This window comes from Tamandua tetradactyla, chromosome 10, assembly GCF_023851605.1.
Source record: "Tamandua tetradactyla isolate mTamTet1 chromosome 10, mTamTet1.pri, whole genome shotgun sequence".
Taxonomy (NCBI): domain Eukaryota; kingdom Metazoa; phylum Chordata; class Mammalia; order Pilosa; family Myrmecophagidae; genus Tamandua; species Tamandua tetradactyla.
The window spans coordinates 16,136,847-16,158,938 of record NC_135336.1 but is presented as its reverse complement, the minus strand read 5'-3'; the positions used below and the strand labels follow the sequence as shown (position 1 = coordinate 16,158,938).

The 22,092-nt window shown below is 33.0% G+C and overlaps 1 protein-coding gene across 7 annotated transcripts in view; it reads right to left on the bottom strand.

Moving 5' to 3' along the window:
- DLG1 (discs large MAGUK scaffold protein 1) overlaps positions 1-22,092 on the bottom strand; it is a 318,826-nt gene that overhangs the window by 287,824 nt on the left and 8,910 nt on the right. For all 7 annotated transcript variants that reach the window (XM_077117938.1, XM_077117940.1, XM_077117941.1 and 4 more), the window contains exon 4: positions 15,015-15,181. In XM_077117938.1, coding sequence (XP_076974053.1) covers positions 15,015-15,181 — 167 coding nt within the window. The remainder of the gene's footprint in view (positions 1-15,014; positions 15,182-22,092) is intronic.

Sequence of the window (22,092 nt, the reverse complement as noted above, 5' to 3'; positions counted from 1 at the left end):
TGTGAAGATACACAATTATAAGGAATCAATCTAATAACTAAAGTTCACCACATAAAATGAGAAGCTAAAGTCTGTTCAAGGACCCAAGTTTTCCTAAAAGCCAAAATGAATACATCTGATGGGAGTCAGCACTTAAGTAATAATTATGCTTTAACCACTCGTTTCTCAAGTTAATGTTTTATATAGTTATATTCCATCCTAATAGTATAACAGTAAAATAAACTCAAAGAAGCTTATCCTATTACAAGTTACTGACCAATTTTAAATGACAGTAAAGAACAGTAGATGGCAGCATTTCTTTACTACTAAAACTTAACTCTCAAAAATGTAAAAAACCCGAAATCTCTGTACAAAGGAGTCTTTCATTTTAAGCAGTCTCACACCCCTTTCAAAGCTGCTACCTAATAAATCATTTTAATAAAACTGAGTACAAGTAGAAGTGCCCTGACATAATATGAACATTTAAATAAAAAACTGAAGCTTTCACCCAAGAGACAAATTTTGTATTCCTAATTCCCAAACTGGTAAACAAAAACGATTCAACATTTTTGTGATTTAGTAACTAATATTCTATTAGTATCCAATTATACTAAGTATTTGTTGAGTATCTACTTGAATCAGAAATAAATATCTATTTCCAACTATGGACAATTATTTTTCTTTATCCACAGAAGATAGTTGCACACTAATCACCAACAGAAGTATCGCAGTTACTAGTCATGAACTAGCAACAAGAGATTCAGGGATCTAGAGAATTCAAAATTTGTCTCAGAGGACCAGGCATTAGCACTGCTCTAAAATCTAAAATACAAGTATCAAAGAAGAGGTGGATAAAGCAGTTCAAGCATGAGTAGAAGTGTCTTTTAGAATTATCTTATTTCACATTCCTTTTACTCCTACGTCCTGCTTGCCTTAATGATAGAGCTGTCCTAAACCATGCATTCCCTCCAATAAAGAAAACCAGCTGATTATATCATCATAAAAGGTAAGGAAAAACAATTAAGAGAGTGAAAATAACAGAGGATGATTCATAAAGAAGTTTCTATTTTTATTATTATTTACTGAAAATCATTTTTAAACATGCTAACAATTATTAAAATCTTACTACATGCTAGGCATCATTTCAATACTTAACAGGTATTATCTTAATGAATTTTTAACAATTTTGTAAAGTATGTAGCATTAGTTTGCCCATTTTACAGATTAAGAAACTGAAACCCAGAGGGAGTAAGCAATTTGACCAAGAGTACAGCACTAGAACTGGAATCTCAGCAGTCTACAGAGCCTGAGCTCTTAAATATGATCCTTGATTCTCTACTGTTCACAATAAATAGCACTGGAGAATACAACTTCATTTGAGTGGTATCTGCAAAAGGCAGACTGCAAGGAATTTAAAAAGTGAGAGTGGCAAAATAAGAAAAATCAAAGCCTTACTTATTTGCCTTCACTTGGAAAATCTGACTATGAAAGGATGAGAAGAAATAGGGTAGTGTCTGAAAGAAAATTCTATTATTCAAATTCAGTAGGTAAACTCCAGGATGAAAAAAAAAATCACTGGATATTTTTTTTAGTCCAATGACTGGATATAACAAAAAGATGAAATAGTCAAGAAACAAGATAATATATTCTGGAAAATTAAAAGAAATCTAATAATTATGGAGATGATTAAAAGCTATAATGAGCTTTTCCAGTTATAAATGGATAATTCAGGGAAAACAAATTTAACATACTAAAGTGCACCTGAAAAGAGTCCTGAAAGTGACTAAATTGTGGAAATTTTGATGCAATTGTTAACAATTTTTATACCAGATATTCTTCACCTAGAATCATGGTTATGTTCAGAGGTTAATCTTTAAACATATTTTAAGAGAAAAAAATAGAATACAAATGTTGATTGATTAAATCATAAAAATCCAAATAATGGAGTCATTTTGAAGACTATAGAAGAACACACAGTGACTTGTGTTTTCAAAATATATCAAATACAAGTGACCCCATCCTTCTGTGCCAAATCCCACCTCCCTTTCTCCAATCCCAAAGCCATGGCAAAGACTATTCACAGCACTTTTCCTTGGACCTGCTATCGGAATTCTCAACACAGCCCTCTGGATATCCAACACTAACCAGACATAAAACCTATTTTATTTAATCAAAGGTTAGGTTACCTCTTTATAAATTGGTAAAGTCATGGAATAAAATGGCTAGGAAAACTCATGAAATAGGTGATATGTAAAACCTATTTTATTTAATCAAAGGTTAGGTTACCTCTTTATAAATTGGTAAAGTCATGGAATAAAATGGCTAGGAAAACTCATGAAATAGGTGATATGTATCTTTAATTTCTCCCTCTTACCTTCCTTACCCTACTAAACAAAAATCAACTAGTCAGGTCTCTAAAAGATAAATTAAAAACTCTACTTCCCAGGATAGGGAATCAAGAAGACTACTTGCCTAGCCTCTTACTGCAGTTTGTACTAGTAGCTGGAAGATACATGACAAAAATTAATCTAGTTCTCTTGTTCTTCCATTTAGAGCACGAAACATTCCTTATGGTGTACTTCTTTTTTAAATTGAGAGGGTATTCTAATAACAAATGGTTTTTTTCCCTTCAAGTAGGTAAGTTGATTCTAAAGTTCACATGGAAGAATAAGCAAGAATCACTTTTTTTTATTTAAAGAGAAAGCTCTAAAACAGAAGAATAATAAGAGAGGACAGCCCTATCAGATTTGTTGAGGTATACTATAAACCCTCAATAAATAAAACATTTTCAAGTTGGTCCATGCACAGACAAACCAATGAAAGTCCAGGAATAAACCCAAATACATAAGAGAATTTACTATTTCTCAAAAGGTGGCATCTCAATTCAGTGGGGATAAATACAAACTTTTTAGTAAATAACACTCAAACAAATTGAAACACTGGAACATATGGAAAAAAACGATGCTGGCTCCACAACTAACACCTAGTATGCATCAGGATAAACTCCAAATGGCCCAAAGATTTAAAAACAAAACTCTATACAAAGTACCAAAGGAAAACCCAGGTGAATTTCTTTGTAATTCTTCCATATAATACGGAAGGTCTTAATAACTATGACTCAAATCCAAAAGCCATAAAAGAGAATAAAAGAAAAGAATACTATTATCAATACCATGAGTAAAGACTAAAGACACAGAGGAAAAAAACAAATGCAACTCATATCATAGATAAAAAGGCTCATCTTCCTGACATAAAGAGCTTCCAGAAATTGAGAAAAGACCAACAACAAAATAGAAAAAATACAAACCTTTCCTAAACATATAAGAGAAATGCAAATTAAACCACACTTAATAGAATCTTCTAGTTATTGTTATATCATTTTTGAAAAATGCTGACTATGAATACATTTGGAGTCAGTATGGAATGCAAAAAAAAAAAGACCATACATACACCATTTCTTAGCCATCAATTTGGCAAAAACACAAAAATTTGAAAATATTTTCTGTTGACAAAGTTGCAGGCAAATAGTCACATTCATACACTGCTAGTAGAAATGCAAATGCAAAATGGCACAACCCCTATGGAAGGAAATTGGTAACAGTTTTCAAAACTATAGATGCAGTGCTCTCTGAACTAGTAATACCATTTCTGAGACTCAATCACATAGCTAAACCTGCACAAGTATAAAATGGCATACATTCAATGTGGTTTATTGAAGCATTTTAACAGCAAAAGATTAGAAATCATTCAAAAATTTGGAATTTTTCCTGATAAAGTGTGTTACTAATGGATCCAACTTTCATCTTTTTTCCAGTTGGAACCAGTTGTTGCATGTCATTTATTAAATAGCCTATCTTTGGCTAAATAAACTGTGGTAGATCAGCATGATGGAGTAATACATTTCTGTAAAAATGAATGAGGAAAAAGCTCTATATAATAAAATGGAACAGACCTTCACGATAGTTTAAGTGAAAAGAAGGGACAAAAGAGTGTATAAATATAAAGCACATTATCTACTGTGTAATGAAAGGGGAAAATAAAAACATTCTTATGTCCTTGTATTTGTATATATACTAGAAAGATAAATAGAAACAAATAAAAATGGTTTCATGTGAGGGGGAAAGAGACGAAAGGACAAAGGCAAGACATATTTATATAAATTGTTTTATAGTAGTTTTGATTTTCTGAATATGTGAGTTTATTACCCACTCAAAAAAATTTTTTTTTAATTCAGGGGAAATAAGTGGGGGGTTAGGTGCTGTGTGGGAACAATAATCTAAATCTATGCTGTTTAATGCATGTAATTATTCAATTAAAATTTAAAATTATGTACTTCCATCAAACTGGCTACATTTCAAGTGCTTAATTAATAGCCAGTGTGGCTAGGGATAGGACAGTGTAGATACGGAACATTTCCATCATTGCATAAACTTGTTTTGGATAGTGGCAAAGTTGTTAGTTAACATTTTGCAGCCAAGAGGGGAAGTAAGCCCTATTATCAATTGAAAACGGATCTCTCCCTCCCAAATTAAGTATAAACCAGAAACAAATACATACTTTATACATATAATTAGTCAACAAATCAGTCAAATATTTAAGTGACTAGTAGCCAATTAAGTAAGACACGATGAGGTATTCCATCTACACTGTAAACTAAGAAATGGGTGGAAAACTCTAGGAAGGTAAACCACTTTCTAGATCCTTTTGAATTCATTATAAATATAGCAAGATAAATGTTAGTGACAATTCCTCAGTATGTCAACATATAACAATAGTCAAAATAGGATTTTAAATGCATTAACAAAGTAAGATATTCACTAATTTTTTTTAATCCACAAGTTTGGATCATCTTTGCCAAAGTATCAGTCATTCAACAAATATTTACTGAGTACCTCTCTATGTCAGATACTTAGGCATTAAGGATACCACAGAAAACAGAAGTCTTACTTTTGAAAGCTTCTAGTTCAGGGAGGGAAACGAATATTTAACAAATATACAAATACATGATACCTGTGTGTTACAAAGGAAAAGGAAAGTTTACTTAGAGAAGTTATAAGTAGAAACACTTAATTTAATATTGGGAATCAAGGAATGTTTCCCTGAGGAAGTAATCTATACAATGAAATCTGAAGGAACAATAATATTTGGGGGTAAAGGCTTGCAAACAAAGGAAATTACCATACATAAAGATCTCAAAGCAAAAGGAAATACTTCACAAGAACTGAAAAAAAAAAAGCTGTTAAGAAAAACAATGAAAACCTGGTCAGCAGTTCAATAGGCATTGCTAAATCCTTAACTGGGAAAGACTCTAAGGGCTGAATATACTTCAAACATGGCTCTGACGGCACTTAACATGGGCTCTAACTTTGGGCAACTAAGTTAAATTATAAAAATAATAACTCGTACCAAGTATAAGAGAATTTCCTGAAATAGGAAAGTTTCTTTTCTCCTTTCTAGGCTTAATCAAGAGTACACAATAGTTTAAATGAATTAGGTTTCATGAATTGAAAATCAAACAAAGTTCTAGATATTTCTCCTGTTACCTAAATGACTCCCTAAAAATGAATAGGGATAGAGAACATCCCTCTTCTACATGATCAACAAGATATATACAAAAGATAAAGATATGGTCCTACTACAAGAAATTCTGGTACTAAAGTTATGCAAGTCACTCTTCGAAGTTACTGTACAGCTAGAAAATCTATATGCTAAGGAATATGAATGCACTTAGCTGCAGTTTATACATAGTACTTTACTGCTAAATAAGGAAACAAACCACATACAACAATACTCCCAAATCACTCTTAGTAGCTCTTGTATGTGCTGAGTTAATTTTCCATAGTAATAACAAACCCGATAAAACCACACTTTCTTACCTGGCTCCCTAACACTATTAACTCCATCCCAACTGACAAATACGTATACAAGGAAATTAACTAAAAACACAAGAATTTATAAACACAAAAATAAAAATCTCTTAGATATTATGTGGAAAGCACAAAACAAAATACTGTACTCAAGTTAATTAAACTACATAAAAATCTATGTAAGTATACTAACAATAATCAGAAATAATGTGATAGAAATGCTCATTAGGATCTTTTCCCCTTCAAATGTTTAAATTCATAACATATTTTTTTTTAATACATTTCATTTCACTAAATGGCAAAGCAAACATTACTGTGTGAACTATGACTCTCTGGGAGCAGAAAGCAAACAAAACTAACATCAATTTTCCCACTTTTCCTCTTATGGGAAATAATTCACCATACAGAAGTAGGAATAGCCTGCTTTCAAAATTTACAAATTTATTCTTTTATTACCAAACATCATAAATATCTCAACAATTCCATCACTATGTGGCATCCTAAATATATAGAAATAAAAACCAAAAGGGTAAATTATTGCATATTTGCATTTAAAACAAATTAATAAGGAAAGGAATATACAGTTATTTATTAATGCTAGAGTAAATGGAGGATAAGATTTGGCAATTTAGTAGCAGTGATGATTCAGTCATCCCATCTCACAATCTAGACATTTGCAAACACTTTTAAAGTCTTCATTTTGAAGACCGTATAGTTATGGGAAAACAAACAAACAGAAAACTAATCATCATCCCTTTAGCTCAACCCACATGCCTGTTCTTAAGGGTATCCATGGTAGCAGTGATGCAACATGCCTACCTAGTTCATCGTGCCTACACAAGTGGGAGAGAGGGGAGGCGGATGATGAAAAAAAATTCACTTTGAAAGGTCTTTTAGTATTAACATGATAAAATTACATCAACTACAATGTTCGGCTTTAAAAACACATATAAAACCAAAAAGCATTGCAAAGATCAGAAAGGGGGGGGCACTAGGTGAGGACACTGTAGTGCTTTGGGTGAAAAGAAAATCAAGAATTTTGCTCTTTCTGCTGTAGGTACTCGTTAAATATGTTCAAAGGGTTGATTTCTAATAATAGAGCAAATTACTTTAATTTAGCTCTTTCAAATGTAACTACAAATAATGTTTTAGGTTTCTTAATTTTCAACCTACATCTTTTTCTATTTTTGCTTAACAGTTATGTAATAAAAATTTATAAAAACTTTACTTTAGGATAACGATTATATCCAATTACTTTTAACAGTAATAGCTCTTATTTGCTAAAAAAAACGGAAAGGATCAAATTCAAAAATTCTTAAATCAAGGAGGATAAGGCACAGAGCAGAAGCAGATCATTTCGAATAACCTTATTACAATATCAAAAATAAAAATCAAAACGATAAAAGGTAAATAAATCACAAGGAGAACCAAACACAGACAACCATGAAAAGAACTCACAGAGAAAACTGTTCACAAAAATAACATTTTTGAGACCTATATGGCCTTTCAACATTCTTTAAGAATATTTCAATGAGACAGTTTACCTAAAGGTACAAGAAGATTAATTTATAAACAGGAGCTGTGACCACATAATGGACATGTCTATACCCGATGAAAAACTCCTACTGTGCAAACTATAACTCTCTGTGGGCAAAAAGCAAATAAAATTAATTTACATCAATTTTCCCACTTTTCCTCTTGTGAGAAATAATTCACCATAAAGGAATAAGACCAGTCTACTTTCAGAATTAACAAATTTACTTTTTTATTACTGCACATCATAAAATATCTCAACAATTTAATCTAATAATCACTATGTAGCAGAAGCATACAAAAATAAAAACCAAAAGGATAATTTATTGCATATTTTAAAAACCAATGTATAAATTTAAAGTGTCCTAAATTTATAAATAAAAAGTGTCCTAAATCTATAATCTATAATAACACAATCACAAAATGCCCACAAACTGGTGGTAAGAAATAAAAGAAGCCAAACTTAAAAGATTAAGTGAAGTAAGTAGGCTGCACTCTGAGGATACCAAGCAAAAGAGATTTCAAAACAAGTACTTGAAATAGTACTTGTATAAGTTTGATCATTTTAAATTCATATCAGCATATTTTGAAAGACAACACAATCAGAACTTGACTATTTTCTTCTTCTTAAAAATAAATTAACTATATTTACAACAGATGGAAGAGTCCAGAAAATGTTCTCAAAATGAGTTTATACTTTAAACTAGGATGGCATGTTGGGACAGAAAATAAAGAAGAGAAAGTATGGTTTTTTAAATCCTTGCTGGTAGGGAAAAAACAGCCTCCTGTAAATCTTAGGACAAAAATTATCGGTTCAACACACTGTTTTTAGCTATCTGGAAATATTTCAGACTACTACCTTTCCTAAAGGATATAAACTAAGCATCACATGGATTCAAATATAGTTTTTCAAATATATAAAAATGGTTACAACTTAATTTTTAAAATACATTATACACAAAAGGTCTTGCTTTCTGTCACTAACAATGAAATGTAGAAAGCATAGTCTATCTTACCTTTGTGGTTACAATGCACAGGCAATCCATTACTCTGCCATTACAATAAATACTTTATACATACAGCAGTTTATTGCAAAACTATGTTAAGTTACCTATTTGAACAAAAAATTAAAATTAAAAATTAAGTTGTGAGATAAAACCATAGATGGAAAGTTATAACTGTGACAAGATCTCTCCAGGATCCATTCTTAGAGGTAGCAATTTTTCTACTATCTGAAATACAAGAAACCAGAACGTGTCACGTGCTCTACAATCTTCTTTATGTAATCTGTATCTGAAGAACTTAAAATTATCCCACAAAACACACTGTGGAAGATGTCAGGGTTTATTCCACATGAGTTAACTGCTGCTTCAGATGTTATTTCATTAATCCCTCTTTTCAAGATAGGAGGTTGACAGAGTCATCTGACGAAATGCTCCACAAAGAGGTTTCCCCGACAAAAATTTAAATCTGTTCCTCTTTGTCTGCTATAGTTCGAATATTCAAAATAAAAACTACAAAAAAAAAAATTACTAAAACAAAATGCAATCACACATTTCTTCCACTAAACCTTTTCAGCAACTGCAGCTTGCAAAGTAATGACTTTCTCAGGCAGTAATGAATGGAATATTCCATGTGGTGTTTTTGAGAAGGGGAGCAGGAAGAATAAAATGCAATGGTTTAAAATATTACCTTTTCTACGTTTACTAAAAAAAAAAAAACCCATTTTATTAATGAAGCCAAATTTAAACTTCAGCGACTTACTAAATAAGTTCATTTTGTCTAATCACTACCCCCCAAAATTCAACACTACAAAAAGACAGTTATAACTGTACTATTTGAAACTCCTCAAGAAGATTTCATTTTTAACCCAGAGGTAACCTAACCTAGTAAATTTCATATCCTGTCCTCAAAATCATTTAGAATAGAGCTAGACAGGCTAACAAGAGGATGAGGTATAGTGATGCTATGGCTTTCAGTCTCATAAGCTTAAGTCATACCTCCCAATAAAAATGTATAGTAGGAAAGAGTATTACCTATGATATCTGACTATACTGTCTCCTCAGAGTCCACAGATATTATGTATGATCTCAAATTCAAACTGGACCATTATCACTCACTTTTTATAACCTGCTCCTTCCCCTAACATTTCAAATATTCATGGGTTGCATTAGCAACTTTTACACTAAACCAAATTTCACTACAAGGATTATGAGGAAAAGTTAATACATGTGTATAACTAGTACAGTGACTATCTCATAGTAAGCATCATCATTATTATTATTGCTATTGCTATTGTATTACTATTATTGCTATGTATGAGCTGACTGCATTTTGTTTACAGCCTAACAGAATACACCTGAGATAGTTTCAGTGGGACATTATCTTAACAGAAGTCTAATGGAGCCACTGTGAGGATTAAATTAAATAATACATGTACAGCACTTAAAATAATGCCTATCTTGTTAAGTGCCCAATAAATGCAAGCCATAAAAAGATATCTGCATACATATATATGTAGTTAGAAAGTTTGGAGATGAGCAGAAGTACATTTCATCATGGGCCAACATATCCCTTCCCCCATGAAGACCCACACCCAGCTCTACAATCATTTTAACATGAAAGAGTAAAGCCCACTCAAAGCTCATGACTCCTGAAATAATTAAATTTTATCATTTTTAGGCAGAATACTGAAAACAATATAGAATATCTAAGTACTGAATGGGCATTCCATTTTGTGAGGGAAAATAAAGAGGATGTGAAACCTACAGCTGGTTTCTCTCTTATGTGAAGTTTTATTACTAGCCCAGAGAGGGAAGGCATTCTTAAGTTTGGTACACCTTGTAACAGTGGATGTATAAATCACTATACCAAGAGTAAAGAATACTGTTTCAACCAACTAACAGGTTGTATAACTTTGACTCATTTTCTTTTTGGGGGTTCTCAACTGCCCCTCTTATAAAATATAAAACTAATGGATTCTAAGAACCCTTCCACTTAACAACATTAATGCGTTTCAATTTCTAAATATCTTGTATCCTAAGGTCTAACACAGCAAAACTCAAAAATGTGTCGTGTATACTTTATCCCTAGCAACTGATGGGTGGCATGGAAGGCAGAATATAATAGGAATTCAAATACTTGTTGAATACATGAACAGGCTTTCTAATGTTTAAACTGCAGGTGATTACAAAAGTGAGAACAGCCTGAAATGACCCTGAAAATGAGACACCTCATTATCCCAATAAAAACTATTTAAAGTTTTGCAAACCTGAATATAAACCTATAGAAATACAGTGAAATAATCAAATATCTACTTTAAATTTATTTATTTACTTAACAAAGAAATACTTAAGAACACATGCTATTAAAATAATGTATCTAAATATATTATTTTATTCCTCACATTTCAAAAAAAATTTAGTCAAGTTCTTCACAGTCATCTTAGATGTTAGGGTCTGAGTATAGCCACATTTTTAAATAATTTAATAATCATTTTAACCTCAAATATCAACTTGACTTCTATCTAAGTGATCTAAGATGCTGGTCTTTTCAAATATGTGTATTACCTTTCACCTGACATTTTATCCCATATCACTGCAGTATCCATGCATATAATATCAATACCTTTTCTTACCATTTGTCTTTTAAGTTTATATTTATAACCTCCATACTGTAACCACTTATATTACTTTTTAAAGCAATCTTTCAAAAAAAACTTGCTTATACTATCTAATACTTGCAATCTTAAAGGTCACACTCACAGTATTATTTAATATGCTAAATTCCAAACCAATTGCAATATAAACATCCAAAAGGGCACTGACTAAAGACATTTCAAGCCAATGTATTCCCCTCAAACAGTTATTTACTGTTCAAAGTAATTTAGAAAGCATCCCTTAATATGAGCAACTTGATAAAGATTCAAATATAAGGCAACTTCCTTCTGGGACAGAGGACACCTCACCTAATATTTAGGCACATAAGGTAATTAACAGTATTGTAGACTACAAATGGCTTTCTATAATCAAACGACTGCTTCAAACCATGATGGAGTAATACTGATCAGACTGACTTGCCCACCTCAAACAACTAAAAATCTGGAAAAATATGAAACAGCTTTCAGATATTGGACAAAGGTGGTAAAAAAACAGTGATCCTGGGGCGGGCCGCGGTGGCTCAGCGGGCAAAGTGCTTGCCTGCTATGCCGGAGGACCTCGGTTCGATTCCCGGCCCCAGCCCATGTAACAAAAACGGAGAAACAGAATACAATAAAACAAGAAAATGTTTAAAAATGTTTCCCTTTCTTCCTTCCTTCCTTCCTTCTCTCTGTCTTTCCTTTAAAAAAAAAAAAAAAAAAAAAAAAAAAACAGTGATCCTTGTGAGGAGGGCGCTTTAAACAAGATGAACCCCATAACTGCCGCCAGATTACTGCCTGGAGAAATTTTCTAAGCTACATAAAAGCAGACGGATGGGGAACCAAAACAGAGCCTGGCAAAGTGAGGTAAAGACACAGAATTTCAGAATTCGGTTGTAGGAGGTTGTGCTAATTTAAAGCTTTATATACCTCAGAAAAGGCCATGTTCTTTTAATCCATTCCTGCGATGCTGACCTTTTATAGGTAAGACCCTTCAGTTAGGTTATTTCAAAGGAGATTCATTCAAGGTAGGTCTCAATCTTCTCATTGGAATCCTTTCTAAGAGGAGAGAGGACGCACAAACAAAGCCCAGAGAACTCAGCAAAGCTAAGAGATGAAATTAAGAAAAGCCCCGGAGAAGCTAAGAGAGGACCCATATTAGCTCAGAGAAGAAGCCACTGGAACCAGAAGCTGAAAGCAATGAAACCCGGGAGTAAAGGACCAGGAGATGCCAGCCATGTGTCTTCCCATGTGAAAGAGGTGTCCCAGATGCCAGGAGCCTATCTTCAGAGTCCAGGTATCATCCTATTGATGTCTTAATTGGGACATTTTCTGGCCTAAGAACTGTATTTGTACAAGCTAATAAATCCCCATTGTAAAGTTCTAACCCATTTCTGGTATATTGCAGCTTTAACAAACTGAAATAGAAGCCAAAGTGGTAAAAATTCAGCAGTAAGAGTATGAGAGAGTGCTGCATAGAAAAAAAAGAGCTGCACAGAAAAGACCCCGGATATCTGCAGAGAATTTTCAGACTAGTAATGATCAGCATTACATACAGAGAAACTGGAAGCTGGGGAAAGTCATAATAACTGTCATCCACCAGTTTGCTTCAAAACTATTCACATTTTCAGACTAGTATCCATTAGGATAGTCTGTCTTCTCAGTAAAAAACTACTTCCCTTTAACCAACCTTAACTCACTCAAGTTTGACACATACACATTTTTCCCATTTCATAAAAAAATCTAGGAGTTGATGGACATATCCCAATTTTCCCTTAACCAGTCCATCCATGAATGGGTACAGATTTCAAAGCATTTCCCAGGTGCCAAGCTCTCAGCAAAGTTTAATGATCATATTCCCTTCTCATCATTTCAAAGTAATAAAATCTGACATTTATAGTCTGAAAGATCTCATTTTCCTATTCATTTAAATTATCTTTAAGTGTCCATAATATACCTTCCAGGAGGTACAGAAACCATCACCACCCACACCATTCTACATATCAGTGCCCCGTACTCTTATAAAAGTTAAAATATGTTTCCAATACCATACTTGATGGAAGAAAATGCATTGCTGATCTTTCTGACTAAAATCTATATGGAAATAAACTTCCGGCTTGCAAAACTGTGCTAGTCCAACCTTAATGAATACTTAACTTGTACTAGTTCCATTGAGCCATTACTTAAACAATCTCCTATAAAAACAGGCAATCAACCATAAGAACTCTATGCTTTTCAATCACAGGTGAACATCATAAACTAGACAAAAGAAAAAATGATACATAACAAGAAAATCAATTTTCTTAAGATTTAACTTGATTTTTACATAAGCAAGTTTTTTAACCTAGAAAATCAACATGAAATAGAAACTGTGCAATTGATTAAGACTTTTTAAATCCATTTAAAATGGACCACAGAAATGACTTCAGTCACATCACTATTGAAAAAGCAAAAGTACAGTGGCTGAAGGATGCACTGACTGAGTAGATCGGTGAACAATGTTATATACATACGATCAAATACTGTGCTGCTACAAAAAGAAACAAAGTTATGAGGCATGCAACATTGTGAATGAACCTGTGAGACGTTTGGTGAGGCAAAATAAGACAGAAACAAAAGAGCAATTATTGCATGTTCTCCTTCAGAAAATGCTTATAAGAAAACAGGGGCCTAGATGTAAGCTCTTATAGCAGTCACTTTTAGTCCGGAGTGTAATTATTATTTCTGGATTTTGAGAGCCTCTTTTATACATGTATAAACTGGTATTTAGAGGTAAGAATGAAGGTGATCGGGTTAGGATTAAGGTAATTCAAAACATAGGGGTAAGGAAGACATTGTTTATATTTTAAAACCTCACCTACTCTTTGAGACCAAAGGAAGAAAGGTTTATTTTGTCCAGAATTTAAATTTCCTGTAGCACATAATCTAACTCAACCTGTCTGGATAGCTCATTTAAACAATCAAAACACAGGGAGCCCAGAATAAGAATGAGAGCCTTTAATCCTGTATTGCTTAATGTAATACCTGGATGCATCCTAAGAGTATATTAAGCAGATAATCAGAAAGTATTGGTGAATTCTCTTGAGGGATGGGAGAAAAAAATATGGAATTCTTAAACTTTACCATCAGGGAAACCCCTGATACAGTGTCAAACATTAGGGACACCTAAATCAATAGGCCAAGCCCTTGATCTTGAGGTTTGCTCTTGTGAAGCTTATGTATATAGCAGACAAGCTTAGCCTACCTATAGGCATGCCTCAGAGTTACTGCTGGAGGACCTCTTTTGTTGCTCAGTTGCTAAGCCCAACTCTGCAAATGAAATCATTGCCCTCCCCTATATGTGGGACATAACACCCTGGTGTGAAAGTCTCCTTGGCAGCATGGGAGGAAGGAGTCTGGACCTGACATTGTGAGATCAAAAAACAGTTAGGTAAAAGTTAAGCTATAAAAGAAAACAAAAAGTTAGGTAAAAGTTAAGGTATAAAAGAAAAAAAGCAATGGTACATCAACTAAAGAGAGTGGTGAGGAATAGATATTAAGCAAGAGAAAGAGATGAAAAACAATAAAGGAGGAAAATAAGATACATATATGATATGACAGTAGACTCTCTTATGAGGAAAAACATTTAAATAGGCTTCAGAATTACGAAAGACAGCTGAGAAACGGGAGTTCAGAGGTCTGAAATCCAAAAACCTCATACCAAACTAGCTGAGTTAAGTAATTCATTTCCTTAAGGCTTTCAGATTCCTCATCTTTAAAATCAAGGAGGAGAAGATGATCTCATCCTTCCTGTTTTAAAATTCTCTAATTCTATGTTACCTAATGTAAAAGAGAAAGCTAAGACACTACAACACCAGAAATTCTGAACATTTATTTGTAAAAAACATTTTTAATCCCATCTTTTATATTCCAATATGAATGATATTTCCACAAAATATCCATTTTAATAAAATGAAGAGACTAGTAGCCCAAATAAACTGAAACAAATTTAATCTTACCTCTACACTAGGGCTAAGGCTGCTTGGTAGTGTATCTGAAGTCACAGTAGTGCTTGGAAGGCTGGAAATTTCCCAAGTATTTACAGGCTGTATTGATTCAGACTGCTTTGAACGATCTATACATTTTGGATTATCTAGTAAGGTCACTTCATAAAATTCTTGAATATCTACGGGTAGGAAAAGAAAAAGAAAATTTTAATAGCTTTTATATCTTCTAATTAAATTATACAATGCTAAAAACATAACTCAAAAGCAAATTTTTCACTCTGAATTAATAAAGGAAGTCCAATATGATAATGTATTTAAACAATGCATACTTTCGCATTTCACTGTGTCACAACCATATTGGAACCTGCATGGCACAGTATAAAAGCCATAAGCTTCAAAGTCACTACTGGTTCAAATTCTAACTCCATCACAAATTGGCTACATAATGAGGCAAGTTATTTACCCTCTGGTAACTTGCGTCTTCTTATTGAAAACTGTTTTAAGGATTTAGATGTCAGAATAAATATATAAAGTGCCTAGCACAATGACATATAAAAGACCCCTAATAGATGGCAGCTAACATTATTGCTGTGAGTTCTGCAGACACGAGCCATATTTATACTTATATCTTTGCATATCCAAGCCGGAAATGTAACTACTACCACCACCATCACCACTATTTCCCAAGTGGTTTTAACTGCTCTTCTAACCAAAGTAAAAACATAAGGAAATAAAAGCTAAAATAAAATCAAAGAACTAGAAAAGCTTTAGATATCCCATTGTCCAAATATTTAAAAAGGCAAATATTTAATATTATTTTATAAATGATTTGTTAAATATATGCAAAACCCTAATACAAAACATAAATTTCCCTCTGGTAGCACAAAATAATTTAAAAGATCAAGTTACTATCAGCTGCAACTATATGAACTTGTATATAAACACCAGTTATTCCTGCTGCTCAGAAGGTGAGTGGCAGTTATTTAATGTTTAGGTTCAACACTATTAGTTTGTTATTCACCTAGTGGAATAATTCTGAATTGATTTTTTAAAGGGGGAAAATTATTATTTAACAGTACAGGTATTATCTTTGCACAGAATCTTGCATAATAACTATAAATTACTTTTAGACAGAATAATTGTTACTACTTTTTTCTTGTTATGATGAATACATTAGTGTCTCCTTTAAAAAAATACATCTTTTAAACTATAGACAAAGTAACTCCCTTTTCCATTTTAATAACCAGTGAAATTTTAGAACTTTCCAAGTAAAGGGCTAATAAAAACTAGTATCTGCACAGTAAGGATAATATGCACCTATCTCACCAAATGTTAGAAATATTAGTGGAGAATATTAAATGTGAAAACATTTTAGAGAGCATGAATTGCTATTAAAAACTATTCACATAATCATGAAAGAAATTAAAAACTCAAATTCACCCAAAGAGTATCCTTAGAAGAAACTGACCAGAACCTAAATCAAATCTTTAGAACCAACTAGTTCACAGGAAACACAGAGGCTAGAAGAAGAAATTAAATGATACCAAAGGAAAGCAATGAAAAAAATCCAGAAGGTAGGATGTACATTTTATAAGACAACTGGCCTAGCCTCTTTAGAAAGTCAATGTCACGAAAGGGAAAAGAAACTGCTTGAAGATGAGGACTGTTCTGTATAAAACAAACTAAAAAGAAAAAGCAAAAGACTACTTATAGGCATGCGTACAAGTTACTTCTGGAGGACCTCTTTTGTTGCTCAGATGTGGCTTGACTCTCTCTAATGCCCAGCTTTGCCAGTGAAATCATTGCCCTTCCCCCTACATGGGACATAACATCCAGGGGTGGAAGTCTCCCTGACAACATGGGAGATGACTCCCAGGGATGAATCCAGTCGTGGCACCATGGGATCAACAATTTCATCCTGACCAAAAGGGGGAAAAAAGTGTAACTAATAAAGTATCAGTGGCAGAGAGAGTTCAAATAGTCAAGAGGCTACTCTGGAGATTGCTCTTATGCAAGCTTCAGTTAGACCTTGTTACCTGTCATAACCTGCCAACCCCCAATCAGGACCATTCCAGCCAATCCTAAAGGACACCTAGGGCAATATATAAAATTCCACAAGGTTCCACGTACTAGAGTAACTTTCTAGAAATCTACAACCTCCATTTGCATCCCTGGTCCAGACAAGTCCTGAAACCTAGAGGGCCCAGGCTCTTCAGAACAACAGATAGTTCCATCTCTCTACCCCATATTAGTAACAGACCCTCCCAATACGAAAAAGTTAAAATGGACATAGCCCAAACACCTCTAAAGAGAGGGATGGAAAGATCAAAGGTGATGGTGGCATTATACAGTGGAGACAGGATTTAACAAATGAGTATGAATATTGAATCATTAAATTGGCACCTCTTCTAGTCTCTAATATTTCAGAGCAGCTAGAAGTAAAAACCTAAAATTGTGGAATTGTAACCCACGTCAAACTCTGAAATACGCTCTACAACTAATTGTGGTGCTTTTCTTTGAAATTTATAGCTTTTTTGTATATGTGTTATTTTTCACAAAAAAGAAGTAAAAAAAGTTGATAATGATGATAAAAATATATTTAAGCCTTCTAGCCTCCTATATTCTGGAGCACCTAGAAGGAAAAATTTGAGAGTAGTACAATAGTCCATAACTCTGGGATCTGTCCTGTAACTACTTGTTGAAGAGTGCTGTGAAAACTTTATTTCTTTGCTTTGTGTATATGTTATACTATATAATTAAAAAGTTGAAAAAAAAAAAGACAAAGCAACCAACTGTAATGTCTGAGCTTTGAATGTTGAGGGAAAAAAGGGGTAGAAATTTTAGGACAATCAGGAAAATTTTAACATGAACTACTTTTCTGAAAACAATAGGGGAAATTTATCTCATTGGAGATATCTACCTATATATCAATATCCATATATTTACCAATATATAGATAGAAATTTCCTACAAAGAAAAAACCAGCTCCTATTATAATTATGCCCCCCAAGAGCCCTAAATGGATTTAAAGCAGTTACCATTATCTCAAGGTAAGTAGCCCACACCACTCCACGATTTATTATATTTTTAATTACTGTAAGTCGTTTCACACTTTAAATTTCTATGTAATCTTTTTTTCTACAATTAACTAAAACACTGCTGTATTACCCTTCAATGACATCACTAATGAAAACCTAGATCAGTGCTGTCCAAAAGAATTTTCTATGATGGCTGAAATGTTCTAACTCTACACTGTCCCATATAGTAGTTGCTATTTGCACACAGCTACTGAGCACTTGAAATGTGGGTAATGTGACTGAGAAACCGAATTTATAATTTTAATTATGTTTAACTAATTTAAATGTAAATAGCCAATGTGGTTAGTGGCTACCATATAGCACAATGAAGTTCTAGGCTAAGATAATTCATACACAGTAACATTTTATTATAGAATATGTCAAGGAATAAAGTATTTCATAATGAATTTTCCAAAAGTTTACTACCATCTTACTACTGTCAACTGAATAGCCTAGACTCTAGCTCCTATATTTATCTATCAAACAGTGACCTCTAATTTATAGTTTCTGACATTCTACAGACTAGGGAACCAAAGATTCATCTCATTTTAACTACATCAGCATTAAGTCAAAATAAACTGAGTTAGAATGAGGGTGAGAGGGGCTCTTAAATGAGTAAAGAGCATGGGCTTTAACTTGTGGGTTTTGGAGAATCTATTTTAGCTATTTAGAAATCTCTTGTTTCTTAGTTGTGTCAGGGTAGCAGCTATGGCCAGTTAATATTCAACTTAAAGAGATCAGTTAATATACTTGGCTAACTATAGCCAAATGCAAAAGTACTGAAATATTTCTGTTAATACATACATGGTGCAGTAAAGTCTGTTACAATAGTTTGCCACATTTATTATCGTTTTCCTTAAATAAATAAGTACTCATCATCTTTAACCATGACGCATAATCCATCTTGGCATGTTCCATAGTTCATATATTTTATTTCATTTGTCCACCTCATTTCTTCAACTACGGGATGCCTCAAGACTACAGTGATGAGTAACAGTATAACATCTTCAGAAACTATCTATCCATTACAACAATTCCCTTCAGCTATGTTAGCTAAGGTTTTTAAAACCACACTTAATCGAGCAAGGCACTCTCTGGAATAACTGCATAAAATGACTAAGCTTTTCTTGTAAGTCCAAAGGGTTTGTATTTTATATTTCCCATTTTATTAGCAGTCCTTGGACTTCATCATTAATCTAAATTTTTTATGTCAGAAAAGAATCACCAGCTTATCGTAACTATTAAGATTTAGTGAAAAAAGGAGGATAGATTATTACTGTGACAAGATAATCATTCTATCATAGTAGAATAATCAGGGTGTCACTTGGGACATCAACAACTATGACCAGGGGGAGTGGAGCTAGGGAAGCAGCTGGTTAAGAAACCAAGCCTGAGTTAACAACAACAGCCCTATGACCTCTCATGATTCTTCCACCAATGGGCTGATCAAGTTTATTAAGCAACTCTAAGTGTAAGGCCTGAAGTCAATATACACATTCTCAGCAGCAAAAAAAAAAAAAAATCATCCTATAAAAACAGCATTCTGGAATCCAAAAGATTATTTTCTACTTTTTCTTTAGATTTTTCTAAATTTGAGTGTACAATGAGTTCTATAAGGTACCTAGACTAAAGTAAAATAGAAGTTGCTACAAAAATAGAAGTCAAATAGAAGACAAAATAAACATGGTAAGTTCTAGTATAGTACCAACCATGCTCTCCTATTTCCTAAAAATTTATATGACAAAGTGTGAAAGAATTAAACTACTTAGTTTACTTCAAACACATATTTAACTAATGTACACTAACAGAATGGATAGGTTTGGGAAGAGGAACAAAATAATTAAAACGTGAGATATGATACAACAAAAATATCTTTAGGAGATGGAGAAAACTGGGAGGAGGGAAACGATATAACCGTTAAAAGTTTCTAATTTACTGCAACTTAAAAAGGTAGATTTTTATAAAAATTTGAGGGCTACAGTTTAAGGTGCTACAGAAACTTAAGCATACGTTTATTTAAAATTTCTATTAACTAAACATGTACACAAAAAATTGTAAATTAAATTAACCACCTCTTTGACAATAAAAATGTATTTCAATTCTGGTTTATTTAAGTCACTTCATATGTGTATCAATATAATATCAATAGTAAAGGCTAGTCATAAGCATACCAAAAAGTTACTACAGCAACAGTCACATCGATCACTTTATTTTTAATCAGGGACTAACTATCCAGTATAAAATGACAGTTGTTCAATAAATGTATGCATACCTATGAGACTCATGTAACTTCAATTCAACTCTAATATAATCAACTATGAAAAAAAAAACAAAAACCAGGAGCACACAGGTGCAGTCAAAAGGACTGCCATTTACTTGACAAGATTCCATACTCATCTGAAGATCTATATTGCGCACCCATATATATACCAGACATATAACTAAAATAACCTTTTACATTTTTATTTACTGTCCTGAAAAAAATTTATTTCCATTGAAAACAATGATGCACTGAAACAAGCAATGAAGGAATGCTATGACATGTATTAGGGAAAAACCACATTTTAGTTGATTTACAATTCGAAATATAAATTTTGTTGGAACCTACTGGATCACAATCTTATTATAATCTTTTCCTTCTTTTTCCATTCATAGTTTGCAACTGCTTTCCTTGTTCTGGCCAAACTGGGTCCCTGAAAGGCATCCCTGAACAAAGACCTAAGTTACAAAGTCACAGAACTCCGACACCTATACCAGAAAAACTCTCAAAAACTAAACTTGAAGACAGGCAAGAAGTCCAATGTAACAGAAACATATGTAGTGTGTGTGTATATAAATATAATCTTGGGAAGTCTCTAAGATCACATACATCAGAAGTCTCTAAGTTAAATTAAGTACCTAGACTTAATAAGGTCAAAGTTCCAACTGCTGCTGGTGGCACAACACTATGAATGTAGTTAACACCACTGAACTGTACAACTGAAAGTGGATAAAATGGGGAATGCTAGGTAGTACATATGTTACCAGAACAAAAATCAAATTTAAAAAGTTGTCTCACATTTGGGGGAAAAAAATTCAGTTTTCATTTACCTTTGTCATTTTCTTGCTGTGATTCAGTGTGCAAACACTGGGAGTAAGGGATATAGAGAAATCCAGAAATACCCTCAACTGGGGGGTATGTCCTTGTCAAATAGACAAAAAAAAAAAGTTGTCTAGCTTTTGGTGACAACTTACAACATTCTAAACAGAAAAACTTGTAAACCATGAAGCATTTCTCAAACTAAGGATTAGTACTAATAAAGGATCAGAGCAGGAACTCTAAATGCAGACCCAAGAATATATAATAATTTAATATTATCTATGAGAAAATAATTGAATATTTGATGGAAAAAAATTATGCAACCTCAAACTTTATATCAAAATAATTCCCAAATGTATTAAAGATTTAAATGTTATAAAAGAAGCCACAAAAGAATTTGAATATATGTAAATGTTTTTATGAATCTTAGAGACAGGAAGGCCTTTCCAACCATACTAGGGGTAGAAAAATACTGACAAATCTAACCACAAAAAATACGTCAAGATTAAAAAAAATCAAAGTTTAAAAACAAATGACAGGATGTATGGGTGGTTCAGTGGTAGAATGCTCGCCTTTCATGTGGGTGACCCAGGTTTGATTCCCATACCACGCAGCACCACCACCCCCAAAAAAACAGACAAACAAAGGGAATTATTTGCAACTTACATGGCTCAGAGTTAATACGCCTAATGTAGATTTTATATCTCTAAGAAAAGGGGGCAAATTTGGTTATTTCTTTAATCAAAGAAATGTACATTAAACAACAAAATGACTGGAGGTACACTTCACATAGAGCAGAAAACATTTACAAGATGGATAATACTCGTATTAGTTAAGGTATGGTGAATTAGTCATTTCTCCTACAATGTGCTTTAAAAATTAAATTAATATAACATTTCTGAGGGTAGTTTTAACTTAGCAAATTACATCAAGA